The sequence below is a fragment of the Colletotrichum godetiae genome, assembly GCF_030913485.1.
Source record: "Colletotrichum godetiae strain CBS 193.32 chromosome Unknown BDP55scaffold_3, whole genome shotgun sequence".
In the NCBI taxonomy this organism is placed as follows: Eukaryota; Fungi; Ascomycota; class Sordariomycetes; order Glomerellales; family Glomerellaceae; genus Colletotrichum; species Colletotrichum godetiae.
The window spans coordinates 1,179,353-1,203,441 of NW_026851251.1; the positions used below are offsets into that span (position 1 = coordinate 1,179,353).

Here is a 24,089-nt window from a genome sequence, read left to right on the forward strand (position 1 = left end):
CGAGATGTACATCTACGAGTGCCTCAACACCAATACAAGTCCTTCGGCCACCCTCAACCATTTACTTCTTCCTTCAACCCTACATGCAAACGCCAAAAAGGGCGTTGAAGACCAAAGGCTTCGGGAAAAAGAAAAAAAGAGTTCACCCCCCCCAGTGCCGAACTGGGGGCTACATCTCTGAGTGCACATGCTGGGATTGTTGACCGTATACCACTCCCCCACCAACCCCAGTTTGACCTGACCCGTCGACCTAGACTGGCGCCTGCTGGTTGTGGTGACGAAATTGGACTTGAAGGGGGGTATATACCTTAGCCTTAGGTTCTCTCGGCACAATATGCGGAAAGGTATGAATCAATAGGGGTAAGGAAGGAAGGTACGATGAGATGAGATGTATGGCTTCGCAGCGACATTCAGTGCAAATCTATTCGACATCTATATCCTCAAAACCAATATGTTCGTAACTGACATTGTGTATACATACGCCTAACCTCCCAAATGACCATGTTCTTTCCCCTGAATCACGCATTTCAAACTCCATTGCCCCGAAAGTTGCTCGCACTGAATGAAGATCAACACTTAGAAATCTAAGAGCCTTCTTTACCGGTTCTCGAGCTCCAAAGCACCGTCATCGACATCATCCTCGTCACCGTCTAATATCTGCGCCCCAGCCGGCCTTCCACCACTGCCTCCGCCGTTGTTATTACCTCCACCACCACTGCCGCCGAGACCACGCCGCTCTTCAAATGACGAAAGCTGGATTCTCCCGCCGGAAGCCATCAAAACCTTGTCAGAAACCCAACCAGCCGCACGCCGCATTCCACTCCACAGTTTCTCCTGGCTCTCCGCAAAGGCGGAGTCGTCGCGCGGGTTCTCGGCGTGTTCGGCTGTGAACTGGTACTTGAGGCAGTCCTTGACCGTCACCAGACCCGACAGACGGCCGTGGTACTCGACGAGCACGACACGCGGGCCGATTTTGCGGAAGAGTTCCATGACGGTCTCGAGGGGTAGGCGCGGGTGCGCCGTGACAGGCGTGGTGTCAATGTACCGGCTGAAATCAACCGACGTGGTTGACATTGGGTCCAGATTGACCGTCACGATCGGCGTCAGTGGAGTAGTGGCGTTCAGTGAAGCCGGCGGAGGCGAGAAGATGCATCGCGACTCCGGGTTGATGGGTCTCTCCCGCCGTACGCGGTCAATGGCGTAGCGCAATTCGGTGCGGCCGATGTACCCGACGAGGACCTTTGAGGTTGTGTCCTCCACGATGGGGAAGCCTTGGTACTTGTCCTCCTTGAGAAGCTTCTCCAGCTCAGAGAATTCCATGCCGGTCACAGGCAAAGATGTAAGCTCCTTTCGCATCACCTCCGAGACGGGGACGCCAAAGTTGTGCTCTTCCTTGTTGTCTAAGAAAGGAAAGCCGCTGAACCAGATCATTCTATCCGCAATACCGCCCTTGCCGAACATTTCGCTGACGATCTTGGTCACGCCGACGACGATCATGGTGGGCAGAATGTACGTCAAGGCTCCGGTGAGTTCAAACATGATGACAACGACGGACACGGTGATGTGCATGATACCACTCAGCGCGGCAGCAGCGCCGAGGAATGCGTATGTGCCGGGGGTAATACACGGTTCGTCCGGCTTACAAGCTGCAAAGAAGGCACTCGTAGGGTTGGCCTCGTGGATTGCCTGAACAATGATGCCCACTGTCCGCCCAAATGAAGCCCCAATGGCCATGGACGGAACGAAAATACCGGCTGGCACTTTGCAGCCGTAGGAGATGATGACCAGCAGGACCCTCAGAATTGTGGCCAGGGCCAGTGACAAGATATTGGAAAGTCTCTTGTCCGGCTCGCACAGGCCGTGGTAATCCTCGGCCCCTTCACATTCGAGGAACAGGATTTCCATGCTCTCGGTCATGTCGATCCTTAAAAAGACGTTGGGGTAGCAGATGATGGCAGTGCCCGCCGCGAGAATCGTTGCCTCCGCGATGGCATACTTTGACAGGTACTTCTTCCTGAACGCCTGAGCCCGCAAATTCCACTTCATCACAAAGGCGCCGTATAGGCCGCCAAAGATGCCCAGGATGATGTAAAAGACAATTTCAAAGAAGTGCCACGAGCGATCGTAGTGGACCTGGAACATGACGAGCTGTCCCGTCCTGAAGGGGTTCATGGCCGCAAGCACAGCCGTTGCCACAAGAGCGCAGAAGTAGCTGCGCCACAACGTCTTGAGGGGGAAGTAGTTGGACATCTCTTCCAGAGAGAAAAGCACTCCGCCAATGGGACTACCGAACGCGACAGCGACACCAGCAGCAGCGCACGCGCTCAGAATCTCCCTCGTCTTTGATGCGTTGCGTCGGTATTTCTCGAATAAGCGAGAAATGACGTTTCCCGTACACACAGCGTAGTGCACACTGGGACCCTCCTTGCCGACGGACAGGCCAGAGGCGATGGCCAGGGGCAGACAGACGGACTTGATCAAGAGTGTCCAGAATCCCAAGAACCCCTTCATGACGAAGCCCGCAATGATGCACTTGATCTCAGAGATACCCGATCCCGCGGCGTACGGCGCAAACGACTTGACCAGAGTGGCCGAGGTGAAGGCGAAGAGGGCGCCAACGACGATGTAGATAACGTAGTTGACTGGGCCGAACCCCGTCCAAGGATGCCACTCGTCGCATCCATTGTCCTCGCCCCAGCAGCAGAAGTTCTCGTTCAGGTAGAAGGCCGTCGTGCAGTGCCCCATCTTTATATCGGACAACCACTCCGTAATGATGTTGAGGAACGCAGCATTGAGCCCAATGGCGATACCAATCAGCGTGACGACGAGCCAGCCCTGCGCGGCATCGTAGGACTCGCGAAGACGATACCTCCAGCCCACCGCCTGGCCTGTGTCGAGCATACCGGCACGCCGCTTCCGGCGCAGCTTCTTGCGTGCCTGCTCCCTCGCGGCATCTTGTACCCAGTCTATGGTGGTGAAGTCCTCGTAGCGCTTGATCTCGGCGATCTCATCTTCGATCTGCTGCTGCTGATGACTCGCGGGCGGGGCGCCGGCGGCCTCGTCATCGTGCTCGCTCTGTTCGGCGGTCGAAACGGCAAAGGAGATCCTCGAGCTGATGGAAGGGCGCGGGGGCCGGTGCGGGCTGTGCGAGAAGGATGTGCTTCGGGAAGTCATTGTCGTCGCATGCGCGCCGTGCTCATGTTCGCGGCGGTCGAGGATTCGTAGCGAAGCGGCGGACGTCCCAATGGGTGTCGTCCTCGGAGTTGGCTGCTTTTTGTTCGGGTTGGCTCTGGTTCTAACAAGGCTTTGTATAGTATCGAGTTGTAGATCTTCTCCAGGCAGGCCTTCTTTGTTTGCCAATCACCAAGGGTAAGGTAGGTAGTTGTAGTCGCAGGCTGCGGCGACGAGGCTAGCTGGGTGAGCAAGGATGATGAGGACAATGATGGCCGATTTGCCGTCTCCCAGCTAATTGGGGCACTGGGGACGCTGTGAACGTCTCCAAAGTGGCGGGGGCTCCCCTGCAATTGGCGTTTAAGCTTCCACTTACCTCGCCTGGTACGCTGCACACCGGCGCGTTTTTAGTGGTCGCGTCCCAGTGGCCTTTTTGGCGCGAATCTATCAAAAGTGATTCCCTCTCTCCTTGACGACCACCTGTGAGAAGACATCTCACACCCACGAATCCTGCAAGCGACAATACTACGGCAACTCTTCAACAAAGTAGTTGTTGAATCAAAACATATCAGATCATTCAGCAAAGGACCAAGCGGACTCGACCCTAGACGCCAGTATCTCTCCGACCCCTTATCCTCCTCGGCGGGCACTCACGCCAAGGTTCAATCAGGTAGGCAGCCCTTCTTTACCTTCATCACAGTCTCCGGTTCAATCATATGGAATGGGAACTTCCTTCAAGGCCATGGAATTCAGCATTGTACATACTGCCAGGATGTCATAGAAGGCACCTTGGACGCATTCTCGGGCTCACTTACATGCACCCGGTCACTAGATTGGATTTGCATGACCTCCAAAGACGATCTCTGTTGCTTGACTTTCGTATGGCACGTTCTTGAGAGGCCAAACAAGTCCTTCATCAAACTCAACTTCATTCTATGTTCAGCCTTTTCGGGCAGCTTGGACGGTCTTGTCAACTAAGACGAGCTTTCATTCCACAGTCCATGGTCTCATGCAGCTAACATCGTCCAAGGCCCATCGCCTGAACCTCACCTCCTGACAAGACACCACTCACATCCCATCTCAATTCACAATGCCTCCCAACAACAATGCGATACCTCCCAGAAAGGAGGTCACAGGCCAGCCTGCCCTGCCTCGTAAGTCACTCACCTCCCTCTTCACAGTATCACAGACTTTTCTGACAACCCCCTGAAAGTGGCCCGCGTGAAGAAGATCATTGGCACAGATCCAGACATTGGAATCTGCTCAAACAACGCGGCTTTTGTCATTACTCTGGCAACGGTATGATGCTCACACCTACGCTCTTCTTCCTTGTCTTTTCATTAAAGGCTTACGCTGACCCTTCACCTAAAGGAAATGTTCATCCAGTACCTCGCTGCCGAGGGCCATAACATGGCAAAGGCAGAGCGTAAACCTCGTCGTAACGTTCAATACAAAGACTTGTGTACGTGAATCTTACGAAGCAATGCTCCACTTCCTCTTCACCCTTGTCTCTCCTTCTGCGACAAGGCTCTCCCCTTGAGGTGTTGAGAAATGAGGTAGTAGAAGCAAAACTGAAAACAGCCACTAACAAAACACATGACACCCTCTAGCAACCGCAGTCAACCACCACGACAACCTCGAGTTCCTCGAGGACGTCATACCCAAGACGGTCCCCTACAAAGAAATCAAGGACTCCGCCGCGGCGGCGCGCCTCAACCCTAGGAAAGCCGATCAGGAGCCCAAGAAGCGGCAGTCGACCCTCAAGACCAAAAACACCAACGCCAGCGCTGGCGCTTCCAGCAGCAACAGCAATGGTATCAACGGCTCAGCCGGCGCCGCCGCCGCCTCGGATCCAATCACGGCTGGTTCCTTCCACTCCGACGACCCCAACGCCCAGCTGGACGCCGAGGCTCGTCAGGCGGCTGGTAATGAGGACGTTGACATGACGGGATAGGCGAAATTCTAGTCCGTCTTTTTCTCCTGCACTCCATTGTAGGGTCAGGCCAGGCCCTTTTCTCAAGCTGAAAAGACCATCTGGAAGCTTGGCAGGCTCTTGTTTGCAACTGTTTGTACGGGATAGGGGCATCTTGGTCAGTGGACCTTGGGGCTTAAGAGCATACATCATAGCCAGAACCACAGCATTCACCAACGAAGGGGAGGGAACAAAAAAATATTACGAAGTGTACAATGAATAGTTGTTTCCCCTTTTTTCTTGCCGAACGAGTATTGAATCGGTCTTCTCGGATCCAACGAACCCTCCATCCATTAGCAACAAGAGTTCGTCTTCAACCCAAAGCATCTTTAGTGTTCGTCTTCATCAAAACAAACGCCAGTCCATGATATGACCCGTTTTTTTTTCGCAACCGTAGTTGAAGTTGCTTCGTATGTCTCCTTCAAGTGCATCCTTCGCCCGCCCTATTTCTCTCTCTCTCTCTCTCTCTCTCTCTCTCTCTTGAAAAGAAGAGGTATTCGAGGGTTAGGGGGCATCCTCCCTGCCGCAACCAACACTCAGTCCTCCATAGTGGCGTCCCCATCCAGATGTACACCCGCCGGGATAGTCCCCTCGGTCAACATCTTCTCCAGCCGGATAATCTCCTGCAGACTGTCGGCCTTCTTGATCATCTCCTTCAGCCGCTCCTTCTCCTTGTCCGTGAGCTTTATCCTCGAGAGCTTCGAGGTCGCGCCGCCGCCGTCGCCGGCCGTGCCGTTGGAGGCGGCGATGTCGAGTTGTTTGGACTTGTTGCCCATGATCTAAGAACACACGCAAGAGTAAGTATCGCGTAGTGTAAAGAGTAGTCGTGTAAAAAGCCTGATGGGAGGTGTGTGTATGATGAAGAGGAGAGGACTGGTTAAACATACCTTGGCCGCCGCATCCGTAGGCTCCTCCGGCGTACCAAACAGCTCCCTCGCCTTCTCCCTCTCCGCCTCCTTGACCTTTTGGTAATCCAGGAACCGCACAGTTGGACACCTCCAGACGACCCAGTATCGGTAGTTCTAAGCCTTCGCTGTCAGCCTTTCTCTCTCTCTCACCGCCGTGAAATCACCCCCCTCGTTCCCATCAAGAGAATTGAGTTAAGGGACAAAGGCAAACAAGGTTGGGAAGAGAGTTTCGCACCTCCTTCTTGGTCACCGGGTTATCCACCAACACCAAATGCGTCAACCGCTTGAACCCCGCCAACACATTCAGGTCCGCGAGCTGCGCAATCTGGTTCGACGCCAGCACGAGCTGCTGCAGGTTCGGGACCGCTTGGGGGAGCGAGGCCTGTATGCTCGCGACGCGGTTATGCGCCAGCAGCAGCGTCGAGAGGCGCGCCGAGAGCGGGAAGTTGCCCAGGACTTGGATGTCGTTGTCGGTGAAGTCGATGGAGTCGTGGGGCTATTTTTCGCAATACGGTCAGCAAATGCGCTTTCCCTTCTAATTTCTCTTCAAGAGCTGTGAGGGGGATGAAGTAATGTCGAGGGAAGGATGGTAGGGAGGGAGGAAGAAAAAAAGTACTCACGCCTGCGACACCCAGATTCTCAATCGCCGGGATTCGATGTCCTATTCATTCCAACCGGCGCAAGACGCTATCAATTCTGGCCCTCAAAAAAGTGTAGTATCTGCTCCTTTCACACAAAACGCACCTCGGAGATCAAGCTCTCGCTCCTTGAGCGGGTTCAGGTAGGAGAGCGAGCCCTTGATGAGCTCCGCCGTGAGCCTCATCTTGGAAAGCTTCGTTCGGCTAGGTGCTGGTGGTGGTGCTGGGGGTTACCTCGAAAGTGTCTTGGGTTTTTGCTGTGTCAGGATGGTAGAATCGTGGTCTCGGTGATGTTGCGACTCGGGTTATGTCGTCGAGCTGTGCGATCGGTCAGTGGCGCCGCCGCAATTCGTTTCGTCGCGTCTTGGGGGTTGGTCGCGTGGGTATGCGTGATACTGAAAGACTCGACGAGGCTGAAAAAGTTGGAGGTCGAACAAGGCGGCCAAGATTTCCCGCCTGATTAGAGCTGCCATCCCCGCGATTGCGTACGGTGCATTCCCATATCAACACGGCCCACTCCCCTCTACCAGTGCGCGCGGTTTGTGAACATTGGTTGATTACGCACTGTGTTCTCCATGACTTATAACACCATCCATCTCAGTTCAAAAATACTCAGTTGAACACATGTGAAATCGTGTTGGCTACATAACGCTACCTAATGTAACGAATATTCTGACATTCTCAGGTGATGTATCACCAAACTCAAAATTGGTCTCCAACTTTCTGTAAATCTTGTAAAATTTATTCACTAGGTATCTATGTTCAGAGAACCCTCAACCAAACGCCCAAGAAGCAATCCGCTATGAAAACACAAACACCACGCCAGACCGGTCAACCGACAGCGTCATGCTATACGGAAGTTCAAGCAGTGCAACATCCATAATCGAATCCAGGTGGGACCGCAGAAGCTGCTGCTGCTGAAGCGAAATCACAGTCGAGCGCGGCGGTCGCCCACCAGCACCTGCGCTCTTCCCGCCGACCGCCGCATTCGGCGCCGTCGGTGCTTGTCGCGGGATCCTTTCCGTGTTCAGCGTCATGGCCGTCGTCGGGTGCGAAGCCGTAAACGTCGGCTTTGGGTCCTCCCCTTGTAGCCCGCTGTAGACCACGGAGCTTTCTATGCGAGACAGATCCCAGAATCGTAACTTCTTGTCTGATCCCGCGGTGACGATGAATGCATGCCGTACGTCGCGTGAGTCCTCCGAAGCGCCTGTGCCTGCTACCATCGCACGAACACCTCGGTCTGTGTTTCCGGTCCCGCTTGGCTCAATGTTAGTAGCAAATCGCCCAAGCATACCTTCAGGCTTGTCCTCGTCCACCTCCCAAGCCTCGTACCCCTTGGGGCCCTCCTTATTGCCTCCGACGCGGTAGATTTCTCTGCAAATAGTGCGTTCTAGGTCCCAGACGGTGACTTCGCCCTGGCCCGTTCCACCAGCGACGCAGACCCATTTGCCTCTGCCCTTGCTTGGGTGTATGCATAGCCTGTAGATGGAACTCTTGCCAGGAACGCCCCATCCCTTGAGTCTCATTCGGAACCTTAGGTCCCAAAGGTCTATGACTCCGTGGGTTGTTCCCACGCATAGCCAGTTTCTCTTACGGTCGACACAGAAACACGTAGGTGTCCCATGGTGGACAGGATTCTCCAGCGTATACAGCAGTGACATGGTCCGGAGATCGATGCCGAGGATTCTGGAGCGATTCGTCGCGAGAAGCATCACTGAGGTGGATTCCACCTTGAAGTGCTCACACCACACTGCGTACTCGGCCTCTGGCAGCTGATATTCCCGCAGAAGGCGAAGTTTTCCGTATCGCAGTGTCCCACTTGCCGAAACAGTTTCGACCTTGACGATGTGGACGCTTCCGTCGCTGGCGCAGCTGATGAAGCAGTGTGTGTTCTCAATGAAGCACAGCGCAAGCACCCTGGCCCCATCGGCATGCTTATGGGTTTGTCTGGATCGGTGCGTGATATTCTTCTCGAGGCGGGCACTGTCCCAGACTCTGACGGAGCCATCATCGCCTCCTGTGATGAAGAACACATGGTCTGGAGACACCACCAGACGGTTGATTGAGCCGGTGTGTTCCGCAAAGGTGGCAACCATCCGTCCATGTGGGCGCCACGGCTCATCGCCCGGCTGTCCAACTGAGCGATTTGTTTTTCGACGCGTGATAGGGGTCACCATCGGTCCGAACTCGGCGATATCGTGAGGGTAGTTGTCCTGGTACATTGAGTCGAGCATTTTGAGAATGCTGGGATCGGTTCCCTCGTAGGAGTGGTTGGACCTGAGTTTGGCCACTACACTTGTTGTACTGGTTTGACGATCCTGTATATTTGGTCGAGCAAGAGGAGCCGGGGCAAACGGGCCCTCCACTTGTCCAACAGCATTTGCTCCCGACATGCCAGTCTCAGGGACGCTCTTGTTGCTGTCTTTACGGTCCAGGAGACTGAGGGCGCTGGCCTGGTGGCGAATGGCCCTCCGAGTTGCATAAGGCTGGTCATGGATAGAGACCCCATCGTCAGTCGGGCTCCCAACCGTGAGCTTGCCCTGCCCAGTCGATGCGCGCCTCGCAGGGTCGATTTCTCTTACACGAGAAACATCACGCGAAGTAGACCCCTGGTCTTCCACAACGCGAGTACGGAGACTGTTGAGAGCTGCAAACCGTCTCCTTCCTGTCGAGTCATCGATCGTCATGGAGGCATCCAGCAGAGCATCGGCGATGGTGTAGGGCCCCTTTTGGTTTGACTCGGGCGTAAATGTAGACTGCTGCAGAGGCTCGTCGTCAAAGAATACTGTCTGCGGAGTGATGCCCAAACTCTTGAGGGAGACCACCTCATTGAGCTTGGCCGGTTCGCCGTCCATCCCATCCCGTGATTTCATTTTGCTGATCCGCCAGATGAACTCTCGCAACACGAGAAGTTTGAATTCGTCGTCCGGCCCGAGGCCAAGGTTCCGAAGACGTCCAAGCCATAAGTCGTCTTCATCGTTCCGCGAGACTTTGCTCAGTGTATCCTTAGAAGACCGACTGCTGATAGTCTTGGGGAGCGATCCAAACGAAAATGACCTGAGCTGCTGCGTCAGCTTCCAGAAGACGCCCTTGTCGGTCTTGAGAGCCCAAACTAGGGCCTGATCAAATACGGCTCTCGACATTGGCCGCTTCAGAGCGTCCAACAAACTGAGCTCTGAAAATGCAGGAACCATTCCGGTCTTGAGGTACTGCTTGACCAGAGGATATACGATACACCTAACGTCTGCTGGAGACAAGAAACGAGTCGTCTCAGATAGGAACTCTGTCGCAGATTCTCGGATCCACTGGTTGGGGTGCATGGTGAATCGTGCAACAACGTCTATCAGCTCCCAAATTTTGGTTTTGGACAGTAACCCGAGCCGCGCTAGTTGTGCCAAAGAATGCAGAGCTGCTTGTACCACAAACTCCTCTGGATCAGTAAAGGCCTGCACCATAAGTGGCAGCATGAACTCCTCGAGGCTGACGCTTCCCACCACACTGGCTATGCTGACGATGGTTTCGAAGAAGGCACACTTCAGCATCCAGTCTCGGTCGTTCAGGTAGGTGTTTAAATGGGTCAGAAGAATATCGTTTGCCTCTGCAGGACCAAAGAAGAGGCACAGATCGGGCACAGAAGTCAGGAATGCCCTGCGAACAGAAACGTTTGAGTCCTCCACAAGTGCCTTCGTATGAAGCTCGAACATCTCGTAGAGCTCACGTTGTGCGTCATCGAACAGTCCATCAAAGGCGGCCTCGGCTTCAATTCCTGGCTCGAGCTCAGGGTCAGCCACTGTTAGGGTTCCGTCCGACTTGAGGGTTGCTGCCAGTTCCAAATAATGGGCAGCTGTGGTTGCAAGGCTTCCTATACAAGATGCATAAGTTGCTCGTACCAACGGGCTGGCCGGTTTCGATGGTGCAATCAAGGCACTTTGCAGTCGAGGTAAGATGTACTCGACAAAGATGTGCGAGTTGACAGGAGACACCACTCGGACTAGGTGTAACAACTGCGCTATTGACCGGAGCGCAGCGATGACCACAAGTTCCGACTTATCATTAAGAAGCGTTATGAGGTATGGCAACACGCGGTCTAGCTTTGCTTCGTCCGTGATCCTCTCGGAGAAGGCTAGCAGAACGTCACAAGCTCTGATCTTTGACGCCGCCCTAGCCGTGTTACGAAGGGATGAGACAATCAATGTGAGGAAGATCAAAGTCCCGTCGTCTTCAGGCGGGTCGGATGTCCCAGTGATGTACTGTTCATGGTTTGGTATGTTGAGGCGAATGGGAAAGTGACCCAGCCCCAGCTTTCCGGCTAGAGGTTCGACTTGCATCGGGCGTTTGTCGTTTGGATAACCAAGAAAGTATGATATCTTGTCAAAGTCGAGGAATACGCGATCGATACGGTCATCCGCCTCTCCCAGGTTTCTCGTCGCACCAGATATAGGACTATTCCCAGATGAGGGATCCGTAATCAACTCCATGTACTGGTGAAGGAAGCTGTAGAAGTACTCGGGAAAGACCTTCTTCTTCCAAAAATCCAAATACTGCTCTGCAGAATACCGACGTTCGGGGTCAAGCTGAATCATGTGTGATATCATATCCCGCAAGTCCTTGTCCGGGATGCGACTGATTTGCGAAATGACTGGGTCATACTCGCCCTTGCGGAACTTGTACAATGAGCTTAGTGTGAAAATGGGCGACTCCAAGAACATCTCGGCAATGACGCAGCCGGCGCTGAAGACATCCATAGCCCACGTAAGCTTCGCGTCCTTGCTGTTAACCTCCTCTGCCGCGACGAAGCGTTCGGGCGCCACGTAGCATGTCCGTCGTCCAGATGTGTCAAAGTAGTATGAGAAGTCGCCTGGATTGTCGTCGGGCAGCAAGATGGGCTTGAAGGGAGCAGAGAAGTCGGAGAGATATAACCAGTTCCAAGATGTCACCAGCGTATTCTCCGTCTTGATGTCGCCGTGGTAAATGTCTCGAGCATGGCAGTCGCGCAGAGCGCACAGCAGCTGGAAAGCCAGCCATTTCTTCTCGATATCCTCCAGGAATGGACGGGTGCTCATGCGATCGTATAGGGAGTTGTAGAGGAACTGTCGGACTAGGTAACCGTTCGTTTCGGTCTCGACTATGCGGTGGAAGCCCAGCGCATTGGGCACATCGGCCAGGCCGCTACGTTGTTCTTGGGAGAGTCAGTAATATTTTCAGCGATTTTGGACAACGTGTCAGAGGCTGGCTCACTCTCTATGTCGCGTTTGTACTTCCCCAGAGGCATCGGGGTGTACGGCTTGACCAGGACCTTGACAAGAGCGACTCCATCGTGATGCCTCGCGCGTATGCTTTTCATGAAACGCGCATTTCCGATGCTCTTCTCGTACACGAGGTCAGAGAGCTCGGGTATGTCGATGCCCGCAGAGCCCGCGGAGGGCGTCGCCAGAGAGAAGCCTTGGCCCATGGCGGGCGGCGATAGCTCAACTGCTCAGGAAGCTATGGGGATACTTGGTCGACGTGGTGGGGAGCGGTCATGTTGAGGAAATCAAGTCGCGAGAAGCAGTCATTTGACCTAGTTGTGCCAAGATACGGGACCCTATCTGTGGCAGAGTTCTTGGGGCGTCGTGAATGTTGGAGGTTGTTGGTAAAGATGCCTTGAAGCAGTGATGCAATCACGAGTGCAGTTAGGTCACCGTCCCCCAGATCAAGCAAGGTACCTGCCGCGGGCAGGACGCAGGCTGTCCACTTAAGCAATCAGTACCTTACCTGACGTGGTACACCGGCGTCCCGCCATCCTTAACCTCCACAACGCGTACCCATAGAGCTGGCCCGTGCTTCAACCCCCGTCGGGTCATTGAGCTCACCAGTAGCTTGGTGCAATAGCTAGCTATCTGAGGTATTCACAGAAAGGCGAAGATGGACGACAGCTTACAAAGCTTGATCTGCAAACTCTCATTCAAGCACATTTGATACCTAGTTCTGTCCGCGTTTATGAACGAATCAACGAGGATTTAGGCAGTAGGTTGATCATGATTTATGCAACTTGCAGAAGCTCCAAGGCTGTTGTGCTTTCCCCCAAGGGTCCCCACGGTGCCATTGTTCAACCCATTAGAGAACCGTTTCGCGTACTGACATCTGAACCTCGCAACCTATATATACGCTCTCTTTTGAGCACCGTAGCCGTATAGTACAGCCCAAGTTCAAGCAGGGGTAATGTTCTCCAGAATTCCAGTAGCTTATGCTCCAGAAAGGTGGGTTACACACAGCTCACGCACCGTAACATCAGCAGGAAACCAGCTACAACCAAGAAAGCGAGAGACACACAAAACACGAGCTACTTGTAAACCCGACAGTTTCCTAGCGAATCAGGACGCAACAAGAGCGCCCGACGATCGCCAAGTTGCGAGATGGCACATGTCAAGATCTCCCCGAAGCGGAAACCTCCTCATGCCTCATACTTTGCCGTATGGGAGCTACATAAAGAAATCAACCCCTCCAAACCCTCACCTTGACGCCGTAAGGAGTGCTCCGTAGTAATAAGAACATGGAAGGTGAAAGGCCACCGCCTTCACCGGGAGGTGGCCCGGCCGTCTCGGCGTTCCACATCGCGAGCCAAAAGACAACCTACGGATACTTCCATTCGTACAAGATAAGAAGAAGAAAAAGGCAAGTCTCAGAAGTTAGAACAAAGCCTCCCCCCCTCACTCTTCGGAGGAACCACCTTGATATTGGAAAGAATAGCCCGCCGGTATTATTCCAAAACGGAACCCTTTCAAACACGACAAGCTTCTTGCTTAGTAGCAAATCCACTCCTTCCGCCTTTCCTTTCCTCCCGCAATCCCAGGCTCTCTTCCATGGGCCTCCAAACTACGCAATCCGAAGCGAAGCGAACACAAGTAAGAAAGTAAAGAGTCATGCCTGTCCATCAAAAGTGGATGACCCTATAGATACAGTTCGTCTGAAGAGCTACGCCATACCTACGATGCCCATGTCATCAGTGTCAAGATCTAGGTTCTAAAAGTCTCATCCCACCAAACTTTCTTTCCAGCCCTAGCCTCACCGCCAAATTCCACCTTCACAAACACCCCCTCGTTGTGTCAGCATGTCCTGCGCTTCTTAATTCGCGATCTTATTCTCCCTGGTTCAGGGACTCTACTGACGGAGCACAAGCTGAAAGAAGCTGCTCATGCGCGCGTAACCTCAAGAGTTTCAGCTCCCGATGCGGATGAAACCATCCAGGGTAGCATCAGCGGCACAACTACTACACTATCACATCTGTAAGGCAATCATCAGCTATAGCGAGAAGAACCATCAGCGTGAGAGAACTCTTTTTGGTATTTGAGCTAAGTAAATTGAGCGGCTATCCAGTAGGTTACAGGAGGAAGCCAAAATAATATCGCCATGCCAAGTGTAGCAGGATAAGTTTCGCGCCACAACGGCCGATGATTAAGACGAAATCTCATTCACCTCCTCAGAACCACCTGCCCAAGCTCTGTTGTTATTGTTGTCCACGCATTCGCCTAGTCAATCAACGATTGTTGACTTGTCAGTGCGGTGACCAGATGGCACCAAGGACTACAAAACAGACATATTGGCAGCCGTAGGCTCAGCTCTTCTGCCCAAAAGGTCCGCCATTAGGTATGTCGCATAGGCCCTCCCCGACCTCTTACTACTCCACAAACATCAGTACCTCGTCACCGCACCATGGGTATATAAGTCGACTGTTCGAAATGAAAGGGAGGGCACATTGCATGCGTGTTCCTCATAAAATTAGGATCGCGTATCGTCGTCGCGTCAGAGCCACTCGCATCGAGTACTGGTGTTGGTCTGTGAAGCCTCCGAGTGGCCATCATGATTCGAAGCGATGCCGCGTTGAAGAAGAAAATTTCGTTCGTTCGTCTAGGATTGATGACATTAGGCGGGTCGTCGCAGAAATGTAGTTATTTCGTCTCTATGTGCAGAAAGCCAAGGGAGTCGAGTGAACAGCGGCGGGTGGAAACGTAAAACACGTTTCATTAAGAGTCGCTGGTCAATGTCGCCCGAGGGAAATCCTGACCTCTCTGTGAGGCCAAAGTCAATGCTAGCTCGATGCCTCAACGCCGTAGCCCATGCTGGAAAGACAACTGTTTTCGTTTAGATGTATGCAAAGCTCAATAAGTTGGATTTGCTTTTTCATGAAAAAGATGAGTGTCCTTGGTGAGCGCTGGAACCTTCGGTCGAGACATCTCCCTCAATTGTTTTCCTCCAGTGTTCTGGCAAGCAGACGCAAACGAGGGGGAAGGCCTTGATCTCGCCGCTTACAGGCGGCGAGTTGTCTTGGTGTCGCCCAGAGGTGTTGGATACACCGCTGTCTCGTTGGGCCTGTCGTCGAGCTTCCCATTCGTCGGCCCGCTCATCCATCAGAATACCCGTTGCCCAGCCGTCATCCCAGATACCCACAATCTTGAGCATGTCGCCGCGCTCGAGAGTAAATTCATCGGGAGCGCGGGGTTGGTAGGCCCAGAGTGTAGCGACTCTATCACCAGGGTGGATATCGTCTTGAGAGTAGTAATCCTTGAAGAACGGCAGCTGCTCAGATTGCTGGCTGGCCATGCCTTGCGGAGACGACATTCCGGCACTCGTTGGCGATTGCGGATCGGCGAGAACCGAGCTACTGGATAGAGAGCCCGTCCTCCGGATGTTAGTGGGAGGGGGTCGTAGAACACCAGCTCTGGATTCTGACTCGGGACTGTCTCCAAATTCAGACGAGGACGGGTCATCACCTCTCCTTCTGCCCGTCATATATCCTGCTGCGCCTCCAGCGGCGGCTGCCATGAGGGGGCCGCTGTTGCGACTGGGCGGAACGGGAGCCGGGTCTGATGCGCTCTCCAAAGCTGACATCCGGGCGATTCGGCCACCGGGCAAAACTTCGTAACCGCTCGTGGTCTGGGCCGGTGCTATCTTAACCGTAGATGGTCCTTGCCTAGAGGGTGACGGTTGGTTGAACACACTGCCCTTTTGGCTTCCGCCTCGTCTTCTTCTGGCGAGCAAGATGCATGCGAAGATAAGTCCAGCAATCAACAGGGCGCCGACCACACTGCCGATAACGATACCGGCAATGGCACCACCAGATAGCCCTTTGGATGCAGCTGCCGTATTTGACGGGGTCGGGGTCGCCGTCGCCGTTGGGGGTGCGAAGGTCATGGTAGGAAAAATGGAGGGAAGCGTGACTCCGGCGCAACGCTGGTCGATGTTCGAGTTGTAGCAGCATGTGTCAGTAGAGTTAATACCACCAGATGCGCAGTAGGAGCACAATCCCACGGTGCTGTTGCCGTATCCGCAGTTCTCCTTCTCATTGGCGACACCTTGAATGCAGTTGGATGATGACAGGGAACCGGCAGGCAGAGCGCAGTTGGTGAAGTCTGCTCGGATTTGATTCATGAGATTACTGCCTGGATTGCCACATAGACTGCTGTCTGAGGTGAGCAGGGCCTCGCTCTGTGCGAATTCGGCCTTTGATTCACGTTAGCAGCCGTTGTAAATTGTTAGCAATTCCACAGGTCACTTACACAAGTGTCGGCGCACACGGGTCGTGAGTTCGATGCAGTCAAGTTGCATGCGTCGATCGAATTCTGCACAATTGAGTTGCAGACAACTGTAGCTGTGAAGCGTGCATATAGCTCGTCCGGGTTGGTGAGATTGACATTGCTACAGCCAAGTAATGTTTGATACCTGATCACGTATAAGCAAAGGCCTTTACGAAATCGACGACAGATGAGCTTACTTCTCCCGCACGTATGTTGTCTCAAGATAAGACGACATCTGCTGATCAAATGTTTCCCTGCTGGACACATACTGAAGGAAGGGGCTATCGAGAATGGTCAGTATGAGGTCGTAATGAGTGGTGATTGCATAACGTACAAAATCCCCGCGACAAAACCTGTGGTCGAAACAGATGCTGATTGGAATGCAGAACATGTTGTCGATCCCTGCAGAGATATACAGCCTGACTGCGCCGAGACCACGGCCGAGTACAGCACTGACGAGAGTGCTGCTCTCGATATTTGACCCATCACTCGTCCTCTGCCTGTAGACGTTGCTTTGCTGGTGGTTCAGTTTGTTGCCGTGTGAATCGTGGCCACCAGCTTGGAAGGCTCGGTTTGAAGTTGTTGATCAAAGAAGAATCTAGTTCATGACTATGTTTCCAAGAGGTCACAGATGATCGTCCCGAAGGAATTTCGCAACAGGCCGGACGGGAGATCGTCGCGGGTGTTTGACGACTAAAGTAAAGAGTGCTTGTGGCTCTGAGATATGCTTGGCGAGTGATAGTCGTAACCAAAAAAGGATTCGGGTTGGCTTTCAATTGGTTCCGTCAAGAGGCCGAATGGTGTTTACGGAGCTGTTGTTGTTGTGGTTGTTGTCGTCGTCGTCGTCGTCGGGAAAACAGGTGAAACGGAGGGTAAGTGGTTGGCCAACTGAAGTCAATTGAGGAAATAGCGTCAAGCGGGGACCGAGGAAGGTGAGAGGATGTCGGATGCTCGGGTAGTTGGGTCGCGCTTAACTTATTGACATGGAATGCGGATGAGATTTTGTCGCAGGAAGGAGGTTGACGGCAGCTTGAGCAAGAGATTTAGAAATAGGTTCTCGGAGAACTGCACCACTAGGTCGGTGGGTTGCGAGAGATAAGAGGCTGAACGAGAGTAAGTAAGTGAAGGCGAACAAAGGCTGATTGGCGATATTCGGGTAGGAATACAATTAGGAGGATACAGTCAAGATCCGAGATTTGTGAGGAAATTCGACGTGTCACGGTCGGGCTCGTCGAGGCGAGAGAAGAAGGGAAAGGCGATGATGTTGTTTTTGGGGCGGGACGAAGCTCGCAACCACACAAACACACACTCACTCACGCGCGGGAGGGAAAGGGAAGGGGAGGCAAGAGGAGCAATCGGCGGCAGGTACGGGAGGACCTTGGGGAAAATAGGGAAAATTTGGGAGGCAGCGAGCAACGCGAGAGACGAGAGACAGGGGATGGGCACATGGGCACAGCCGATTATCATAGGCAGGGTGGAAGGTAGGTACCTTCCCACGCTTCCTTCAGGTTGACCCTGGGCCGGGACCTGGGCGGTGGACCATAAACAAGGCCTGAATGGCGACGGCACGCGACGGGAAGGTGCAACTAAGAGGTTTGGAGGTGTGGACTTTCTTCTCTGGTAAGGATGGAAGTTCTTTCTGGACGTGGACTGGGGCCATATGAGCATGGGACATGGGACATGGATGTAAGGAGGCTGGGGCCCTGCCTTCTTTGGGCCCTTACCGTCCTTGAGCCTTGAGGAGAAACTCAGTCTACAAGTAAAGTCACTCAGAGAGAGAGAAAAGGAAAGAGCGCACCAGCCAAAAAAGAAGTTGCCCACCTCACGGCCACCACCATCTGCAGGAAAGCCATCCGCGCGACATTGTCTCCAATGAGAAGGAGAGACTACCAGAGACCCGTCAGCTGTGGACGATATGAGTGGCTGCGCTACCAATGGTCCACGTCTGCATGGGCGACCGCTCAGAAACTAAGGCACGGAGTACTTGCAAGTCACGACCGGGAAGGTAAAGAAAGTTGACGGTAGGAACAAACGGTACGTACTACCGCCTTCGTGCCTGGCAACGTACCAGCTACCCCTGCTCTCACAAGAACTTGAGGAAGCAACGGCCACCGGAAATGTCAGAAACAGGCAAAGCGCCTTGATCATTCAAAATTGGTGGAGCAGGGGAACAACTACAAGCTGACAGGGGTGTCTCAGGGTCTTCCCTCGTCGGCCATGGATCAAACTGCCAACACTCTTTCCATTTGTGTGCCAATTCACTCCTGGTCCTGCATGCTTTCTTCCCCCAGCGCCAGGTCCAATCCTCTCTCTTATCGTTGGTTTCTACTCCGTTTTGTCCCCATTCGAACCCGTCCCCTCCGTCGGTACGGACATCCCATTTGCATAAACCACAATAAGCCCCTTCATCGCAGCCGTGGGCCGTGACGACCAGCAGGAACTCACCCCTTTCATGGGCATAGACAAGGCCCGTGGTTCGGCTCGTTACGGTTGACTTAACCTGCAAGGCTGTCAGCGTTGTTTTCGTCAACATCTGCTCGGAACTTTTCCTAACAATGTCCCGTCCCGAGTACTTGGAATCCAAGCGCCGCGACGCCGGCAGATTCTACGGATACATATGGAGAGACGGGAAGACGGTTGGTCACCTACCGTTTCTTTCGACCTCGTTCTCATTTCCTTAACTTCAGTCTCTACCTTAGGGTACCAAGCCATCCTACCATCCGTTTCTATTTTCAACCCTCCACTGCTCACATTTACGTCGTGTCCACAGCGTCACGACGCCAATGTGCTGGCAATGCGGGCAACAAAAACAAACATCAACTGAAGCATGACGAGGAAGACTGGGAACATGAGCTGAATGCTTCTCTTATGGAGGGGCCATCCCTCTTTCCCCGGCTTTGCCAGGTCAGTGCGGCAATGGCGGGAAATCAGCCGTCGGCAACATGTCTTCCTCGTCGTTGATCAATCTTCACACCACGCGGTCTTCCTTGTCGAAGCTTCATCATGATGGCTGGCCCGTTCGTGTCACTCACTGCCATCCCATCTTCGACAAAGGCTGTGACGAGAATCTGTACCAAAAATCACTCAGCATCCCAACAACAAGACTGAAGAAACTCATCAATTGCAAACACTCGTGGCAGCGTTGGCAAGGGAGAGCCATGTCTCGAGATACCATGTGCCGATACACGCTTGTTGGCAGACTGTCTCACGGCTATCGTCTTGTGTTTCAACCCACTTCGTCCTACACACTCACTTCCTCAGCTTCTTCGATAGTCGAGACACCTCACAGTCAGTACGGAGTACGGATACGGATGCTCGCCGTCCAAATTGGTTCCCCTCATTCATCTGTAGTGATGTTGATGCATTTTCTGGGGTACGGCCGGCACCCTCCCCGTCTGAACACGGTTATCAATACGGTTGTGGGCGACAGCTCGCATGCTGGCTGGTGCAGGACGACCGAAATCGGCAAGGTGGACAACGATCAATTGAGAGACGGGCAACAACCTGCACAGCGAGACTATGTATCCGTATGTATGGCAACTGGGCGTCGGTGTGATTCTCTCACCACCAAGCTTGTGCAGGTACATGTGTCCGCAGAGTCACACTGCAGCAGCGCCGCGTCTGTCGCAATGGCGCGGCGCGATACGGATATACTGGTTGCTTCTGCAGAGTGCAGCCATGGACTTGTAGCCATTGACATCCGAGTTCCAACAAGACGATGACACGAACTGTCAAAATACGGACTTCCATCATCGTCAGCCCAAAAACAGAGCTCCATAAGCCAAGTGAGCATAAACATGGTATCCATTCAGCGAAGAAACATTCACAAACTGCCGAATAGACTTGAGGGGCAACCAAGGCGGTTGGCAAAGCGGAGCAATAAGCGAAATTACGACGACTTCGTGCATGTCTCAACCCCAGCAACGCTATGCTCTGATTGGTGAGGCTCACCATGCTTCAGGATTACAACAAGGATTGCGAATACAGTGGGGGAGGGACAGCGCAACTCCAACGTTCCCTGACCCAGAAACCACGTCGGCTACTGACGATAGCAGCGTTTGCGAAATGAAAGATGGTCCCAGCGCTGGCTCTACCTTGCGTGGCACGGACAAGGCCTAGCCACTTCGTCGGATTGTTCCCAAAGATGAACGCGCCGTTTGGACGATCTGTCCAATGACAGCTCGCCTCCATTCGAACCCCATCATATCTCATCCTGGCCGCCAGTCAACAGCTCAGCATCCTGTGCTCGAGACTTCGCGGACGGATACAGAGGCACAGAGGATGTGCGAAAAGACCAACACTCGAATCCGATAACAATGCCGATCATTGTCATGTTTCAAGACGGCTCTGTTGCGGACTTCAGTACCCGTTAGGCTTTAACCAATATTTCGGCCGTTTATTCACCACGCGGCCAGCCGCTCCCGCTGTCACGGAGCTCACCCAACCCTAGGTCGAAGAACGTGCAATGATCATCAAACAAAAATAGATATGGTGTTGGATGAGCGAGAAACATCGCAAATCGTCGGGCTGGGGGATCTCCAAATTTTCGTCTTACTTTCACTGCCAATCGCTTGTTGCATTACACGTCAGCCGACCATGGAACAGCTCGGATCCGAGGTTGAATCCTGACTTCGGATAAGCATGTTGAAAGTCTATATCCAACTCGGCCTCGCTGGTTGTGTGTAGAAATCTCCTTGTCGCCTTTCCTCAGTTGTGACGACATCCTCATCCACCCTACTAAGTACCAGCGATGCAGCAATGCTGTAGGTGAGGACGATCCCTTGCATCAATGGTCCTCGGGCTCAACAGCCACATACAGGGCATCCGCCTAAGATGCGTCAGTCCATATTCAATCGGGCGCGACAACTCCAAATCTTTGCCACAGTTCGGACCACTCTTTTATGTCTTGAGACACTGGCGCCATGCAATATGGATTATCTTGCACGTCGTGGGAGGCAGAAGTATCCGAGCGTGCATGTTGCTGCCGAGTCTGAGGCTAAAACGCTCTACCATTGGCTTTGTGTCGGTTTGTCGTCGAGAGCTATCAGCTACTATGCTTCCTTCTTGGAAAAACGTGGCACGCATTTGCCGCGTCAAACTACCCATATATCCACACGTCCAACAAAGATCAACAAAGAAACGATTTTGACTTGAGACCGTTGCTCACTACGCTAATGCCTCTAACGGCGTTTGGGTGACTGGGTATCATTCAAGTACTCACTACACTGCACAACCACGATTATCTTGGTAGCCTTGTCTAAGAAAAGATTGGCAGGAAACGGATCCGCCATCAAATTGAAGAACGGCGGCCGTCGGTAACTACTCGCGGAGCGGCGTCTAAGCAACGACGCGCAGTCTAAGTCTTCTTTGAGGACTGCTGCGGCCTCGCCGTTATTGCCCTTTATGCGGCGAAACGGTGGTGTCACATTGGCGGACATCTTGCGGCTGACACATTTGCTACTAAATCATAGCATATTCATGCTAAACGAATACCCGCATACCTATTGCTACCTCGGATTCATCACTCGGCGGAGATTGTTCCTATGCCTCGCAGTAGACATTAACTGATTGGCCTCTAGCCCCAGCATGCTTGCACATCGCTCTCGAATCGGTAAATTATCCTTAACGATCCGAGGTGCAAAAGTTGGATTTGTCGATGACATTGCATTATCAACAAACTCCCTATTCGAATGTCTGGTCGAAGGACCGACACGAAGGCAAAGTCGTCGCAATGTTGAAATGCGTCAAACCCCCAGGAGCAACAGTTGTATCAGTACGATGCTGTCGGGAGATTCTCCACAGGGTTTTGCGTTCTCTAAATAGGACGCCTGCTCCAACCCTTTCCGTATCTTGAAAAAGCTTTCACAGTGTTGGACGTATGTTCTGTCCGTTTATTGTCGATACGAGTAATTTACCATAACGATCTCCCCAAATCTTACCAAGCTTCACAACCGTGTTGAACATCGAACAATACGTATCACCTGCACCAGCTTCGAGTCCTCTTATAAGCTACCGGACTCTTCAGCACAACCCCTAATGGAGATAACCCGTTGATACTTGCGCACAACGTCGAAAGTCCAAGTGGCGTCTCACGCAACTTGGGAGTTTGAGGATCAATTGTGCCATACTGGACTTTGGAAGCTCAACAATAGCGAGTCTTGGACGAAAGTGCTTGAATATCTGGCCGGTTGACTCGACGAGGTTATAATATTGAGTTGCAATTGAGTTTCGATGACTGTCAAGCACACAATCCTTCTCCAGCACCGCCAGACCTTCTCAGGAGCCAGCCACAAGAACGTTTACTTCGGCATCGATGTCCTTGCCATAGGCGCCATTCCGTGGCTTGAACATGCTTGAACCAATCTCGGTACAAACCTTGACGAGACCAATCGACAACAACGAGCTCATTTGTGTTATTTTTTCTGTCTGAGAATGAGTCTTATGATCGACTAGAAGCTACACTGGCTATGGCTATAGGATGGGCATACATAGACCTCTATCACCAACCAGGCTAATCTATTGCTCAATTTTCCAGCAAGTGACTATCCGGAACCTCTGGGGTCAACATGGATCATAAAGCAAAATCCATGAGCCGTTATTTCCGACAATTGAGGAGCCCGTTCAGCACCGGTCCCTCGTTTTCAAGGTCCGTGAGCGTGGCTCCCCAGCCATCGATATCGCTCGCCGCGGGACTAACGGCGGCGCACGTCCAAGAGGGATGCGGACTACCGACGTTGACTGTCCCAGGTAGACCGGCAAGGGATCGATGGGAAACATGTTTCTGCACCGCAGCCTTACTGTGCAATGGCATGCCCCTCTTCCTCTTTCCCCGATCTACAGTTGCCGGTGATGAGATGGGGCCAATACTTACAGACTTGCAGTAGTTTGTTCGACTGGGGCTGAGGCGTCTCGCAGGTTTCCGACTTGTGCGCGACCTTTCTCTGTACTCGAGGATCCGAGCCTGCAGAGATCTCACATGTCGCATGCCGCGTGCCACCGCAAGCATGGAGTGGACGCGATCTCGAGAGGCAAAGCTCTGCCTCTTGGGCTCGCTGTTCGCTTCTCGGGTCTATCCCATGACTTCAGGCGTAACAGAAGAGTAATGTTTTGAAGAGGCCGACTGATAAAGACGAGGAGGGGAATATGAAGTATGGGAGACAATATACTGTCATCTCGTTTCTTCACAACGCCATTCTATCTATGAGACGAACTCCCACCACTCATCACCCTCACCCATTCTTCGAGAACACCTCCAAAGACCGCACAAACTCATCAGTGAGAACCAATCCGACCCTTCGTCTTTCTTCTCTCGCTCTCAGCTCTTCTCAGCTCTTTCCAAAGGCTGAAACCCGCATTCGCCTTTACCTTTTGCCTCGTCCTTCGCTCTCCTCTTCCCCTCAAGTCCGTGCCGAATAGCTCACATAGACCAACGCACCCTTCGCCGACGCTAAGCAAGAAACGCATCGAAGCTCAGACGAACATATGTTTCCGCGCGGCAACATGATGATAAAGAATTGCTCTTACCCCGGTCTCTTCCAAGAAACTATCGTACGCAATGAAGAGAAGAAAGGATCCTTTCCTCTCTTTTCACTTCCATTCGGAGTGTTTATTTTCGTTTGTTCAAGATCCCCTCGTCTCCTAGCACCAGCATGAGCATGAGCATGAGCACTGGCTGCCAAGCGTCCAACTCTTCAGCTCGTCCAGCCTCCTCCTCCCCGGTTGTAGCTGTTTTGCAGGTGCTGCTTGGCTTGCCAGCAGCTTCAAGCCTGTGAATAGCTACTACTCCTGGCAGGCACTTGCCAGAATGGCGGCAATTGTACCCATTGGGGCCCCAGTTCGTCAACCC

General features: G+C 53.0%; 6 protein-coding genes across 6 annotated transcripts; 2 read left to right on the forward strand and 4 right to left on the reverse strand.

Moving 5' to 3' along the window:
• Nucleotides 1-374: 374 nt before the first annotated feature.
• Nucleotides 375-3,438, reverse strand: BDP55DRAFT_645530 (voltage gated chloride channel). The gene has a single exon (XM_060573643.1). It carries the CDS (start codon nucleotides 3,172-3,174, stop codon nucleotides 598-600), a length of 2,577 nt encoding a protein of 858 aa, XP_060435734.1. The 5' UTR covers nucleotides 3,175-3,438; the 3' UTR covers nucleotides 375-597.
• Nucleotides 3,439-4,164: 726 nt separating this feature from the next.
• Nucleotides 4,165-5,319, forward strand: BDP55DRAFT_213173 (histone-like transcription factor and archaeal histone). The gene is made up of 4 exons (XM_060566011.1): nucleotides 4,165-4,325; nucleotides 4,385-4,470; nucleotides 4,543-4,633; nucleotides 4,782-5,319. The coding sequence occupies exons 1-4, from the start codon at nucleotides 4,262-4,264 to the stop codon at nucleotides 5,123-5,125; spliced, it is 585 nt and encodes a 194-aa protein (XP_060435735.1). The 5' UTR covers nucleotides 4,165-4,261; the 3' UTR covers nucleotides 5,126-5,319.
• A 360-nt stretch (nucleotides 5,320-5,679) lies between these two features.
• BDP55DRAFT_540570 (U2 small nuclear ribonucleoprotein A) lies at nucleotides 5,680-6,874 on the reverse strand (the record flags this gene model as incomplete). Its single annotated transcript, XM_060568134.1, has 5 exons — nucleotides 5,680-5,922; nucleotides 6,031-6,165; nucleotides 6,287-6,547; nucleotides 6,672-6,712; nucleotides 6,796-6,874. 5 exons carry the CDS (start codon nucleotides 6,872-6,874, stop codon nucleotides 5,680-5,682), a joined length of 759 nt encoding a protein of 252 aa, XP_060435736.1.
• A 615-nt stretch (nucleotides 6,875-7,489) lies between these two features.
• On the reverse strand, nucleotides 7,490-12,141 carry BDP55DRAFT_541004 (uncharacterized protein; the record flags this gene model as incomplete). The annotated part of the gene is made up of 2 exons (XM_060568175.1): nucleotides 7,490-11,868; nucleotides 11,928-12,141. The coding sequence occupies 2 exons, from the start codon at nucleotides 12,139-12,141 to the stop codon at nucleotides 7,490-7,492; spliced, it is 4,593 nt and encodes a 1,530-aa protein (XP_060435737.1).
• A 2,708-nt stretch (nucleotides 12,142-14,849) lies between these two features.
• Nucleotides 14,850-16,729, reverse strand: BDP55DRAFT_689972 (uncharacterized protein; the record flags this gene model as incomplete). The annotated part of the gene is made up of 4 exons (XM_060576804.1): nucleotides 14,850-16,169; nucleotides 16,226-16,388; nucleotides 16,441-16,524; nucleotides 16,578-16,729. 4 exons carry the CDS (start codon nucleotides 16,727-16,729, stop codon nucleotides 14,850-14,852), a joined length of 1,719 nt encoding a protein of 572 aa, XP_060435738.1.
• Nucleotides 16,730-18,889: 2,160 nt separating this feature from the next.
• BDP55DRAFT_213228 (uncharacterized protein) lies at nucleotides 18,890-20,085 on the forward strand. The gene has a single exon (XM_060566012.1). The coding sequence runs from the start codon at nucleotides 19,186-19,188 to the stop codon at nucleotides 19,963-19,965; it is 780 nt and encodes a 259-aa protein (XP_060435739.1). The 5' UTR covers nucleotides 18,890-19,185; the 3' UTR covers nucleotides 19,966-20,085.
• Nucleotides 20,086-24,089: the final 4,004 nt, after the last annotated feature.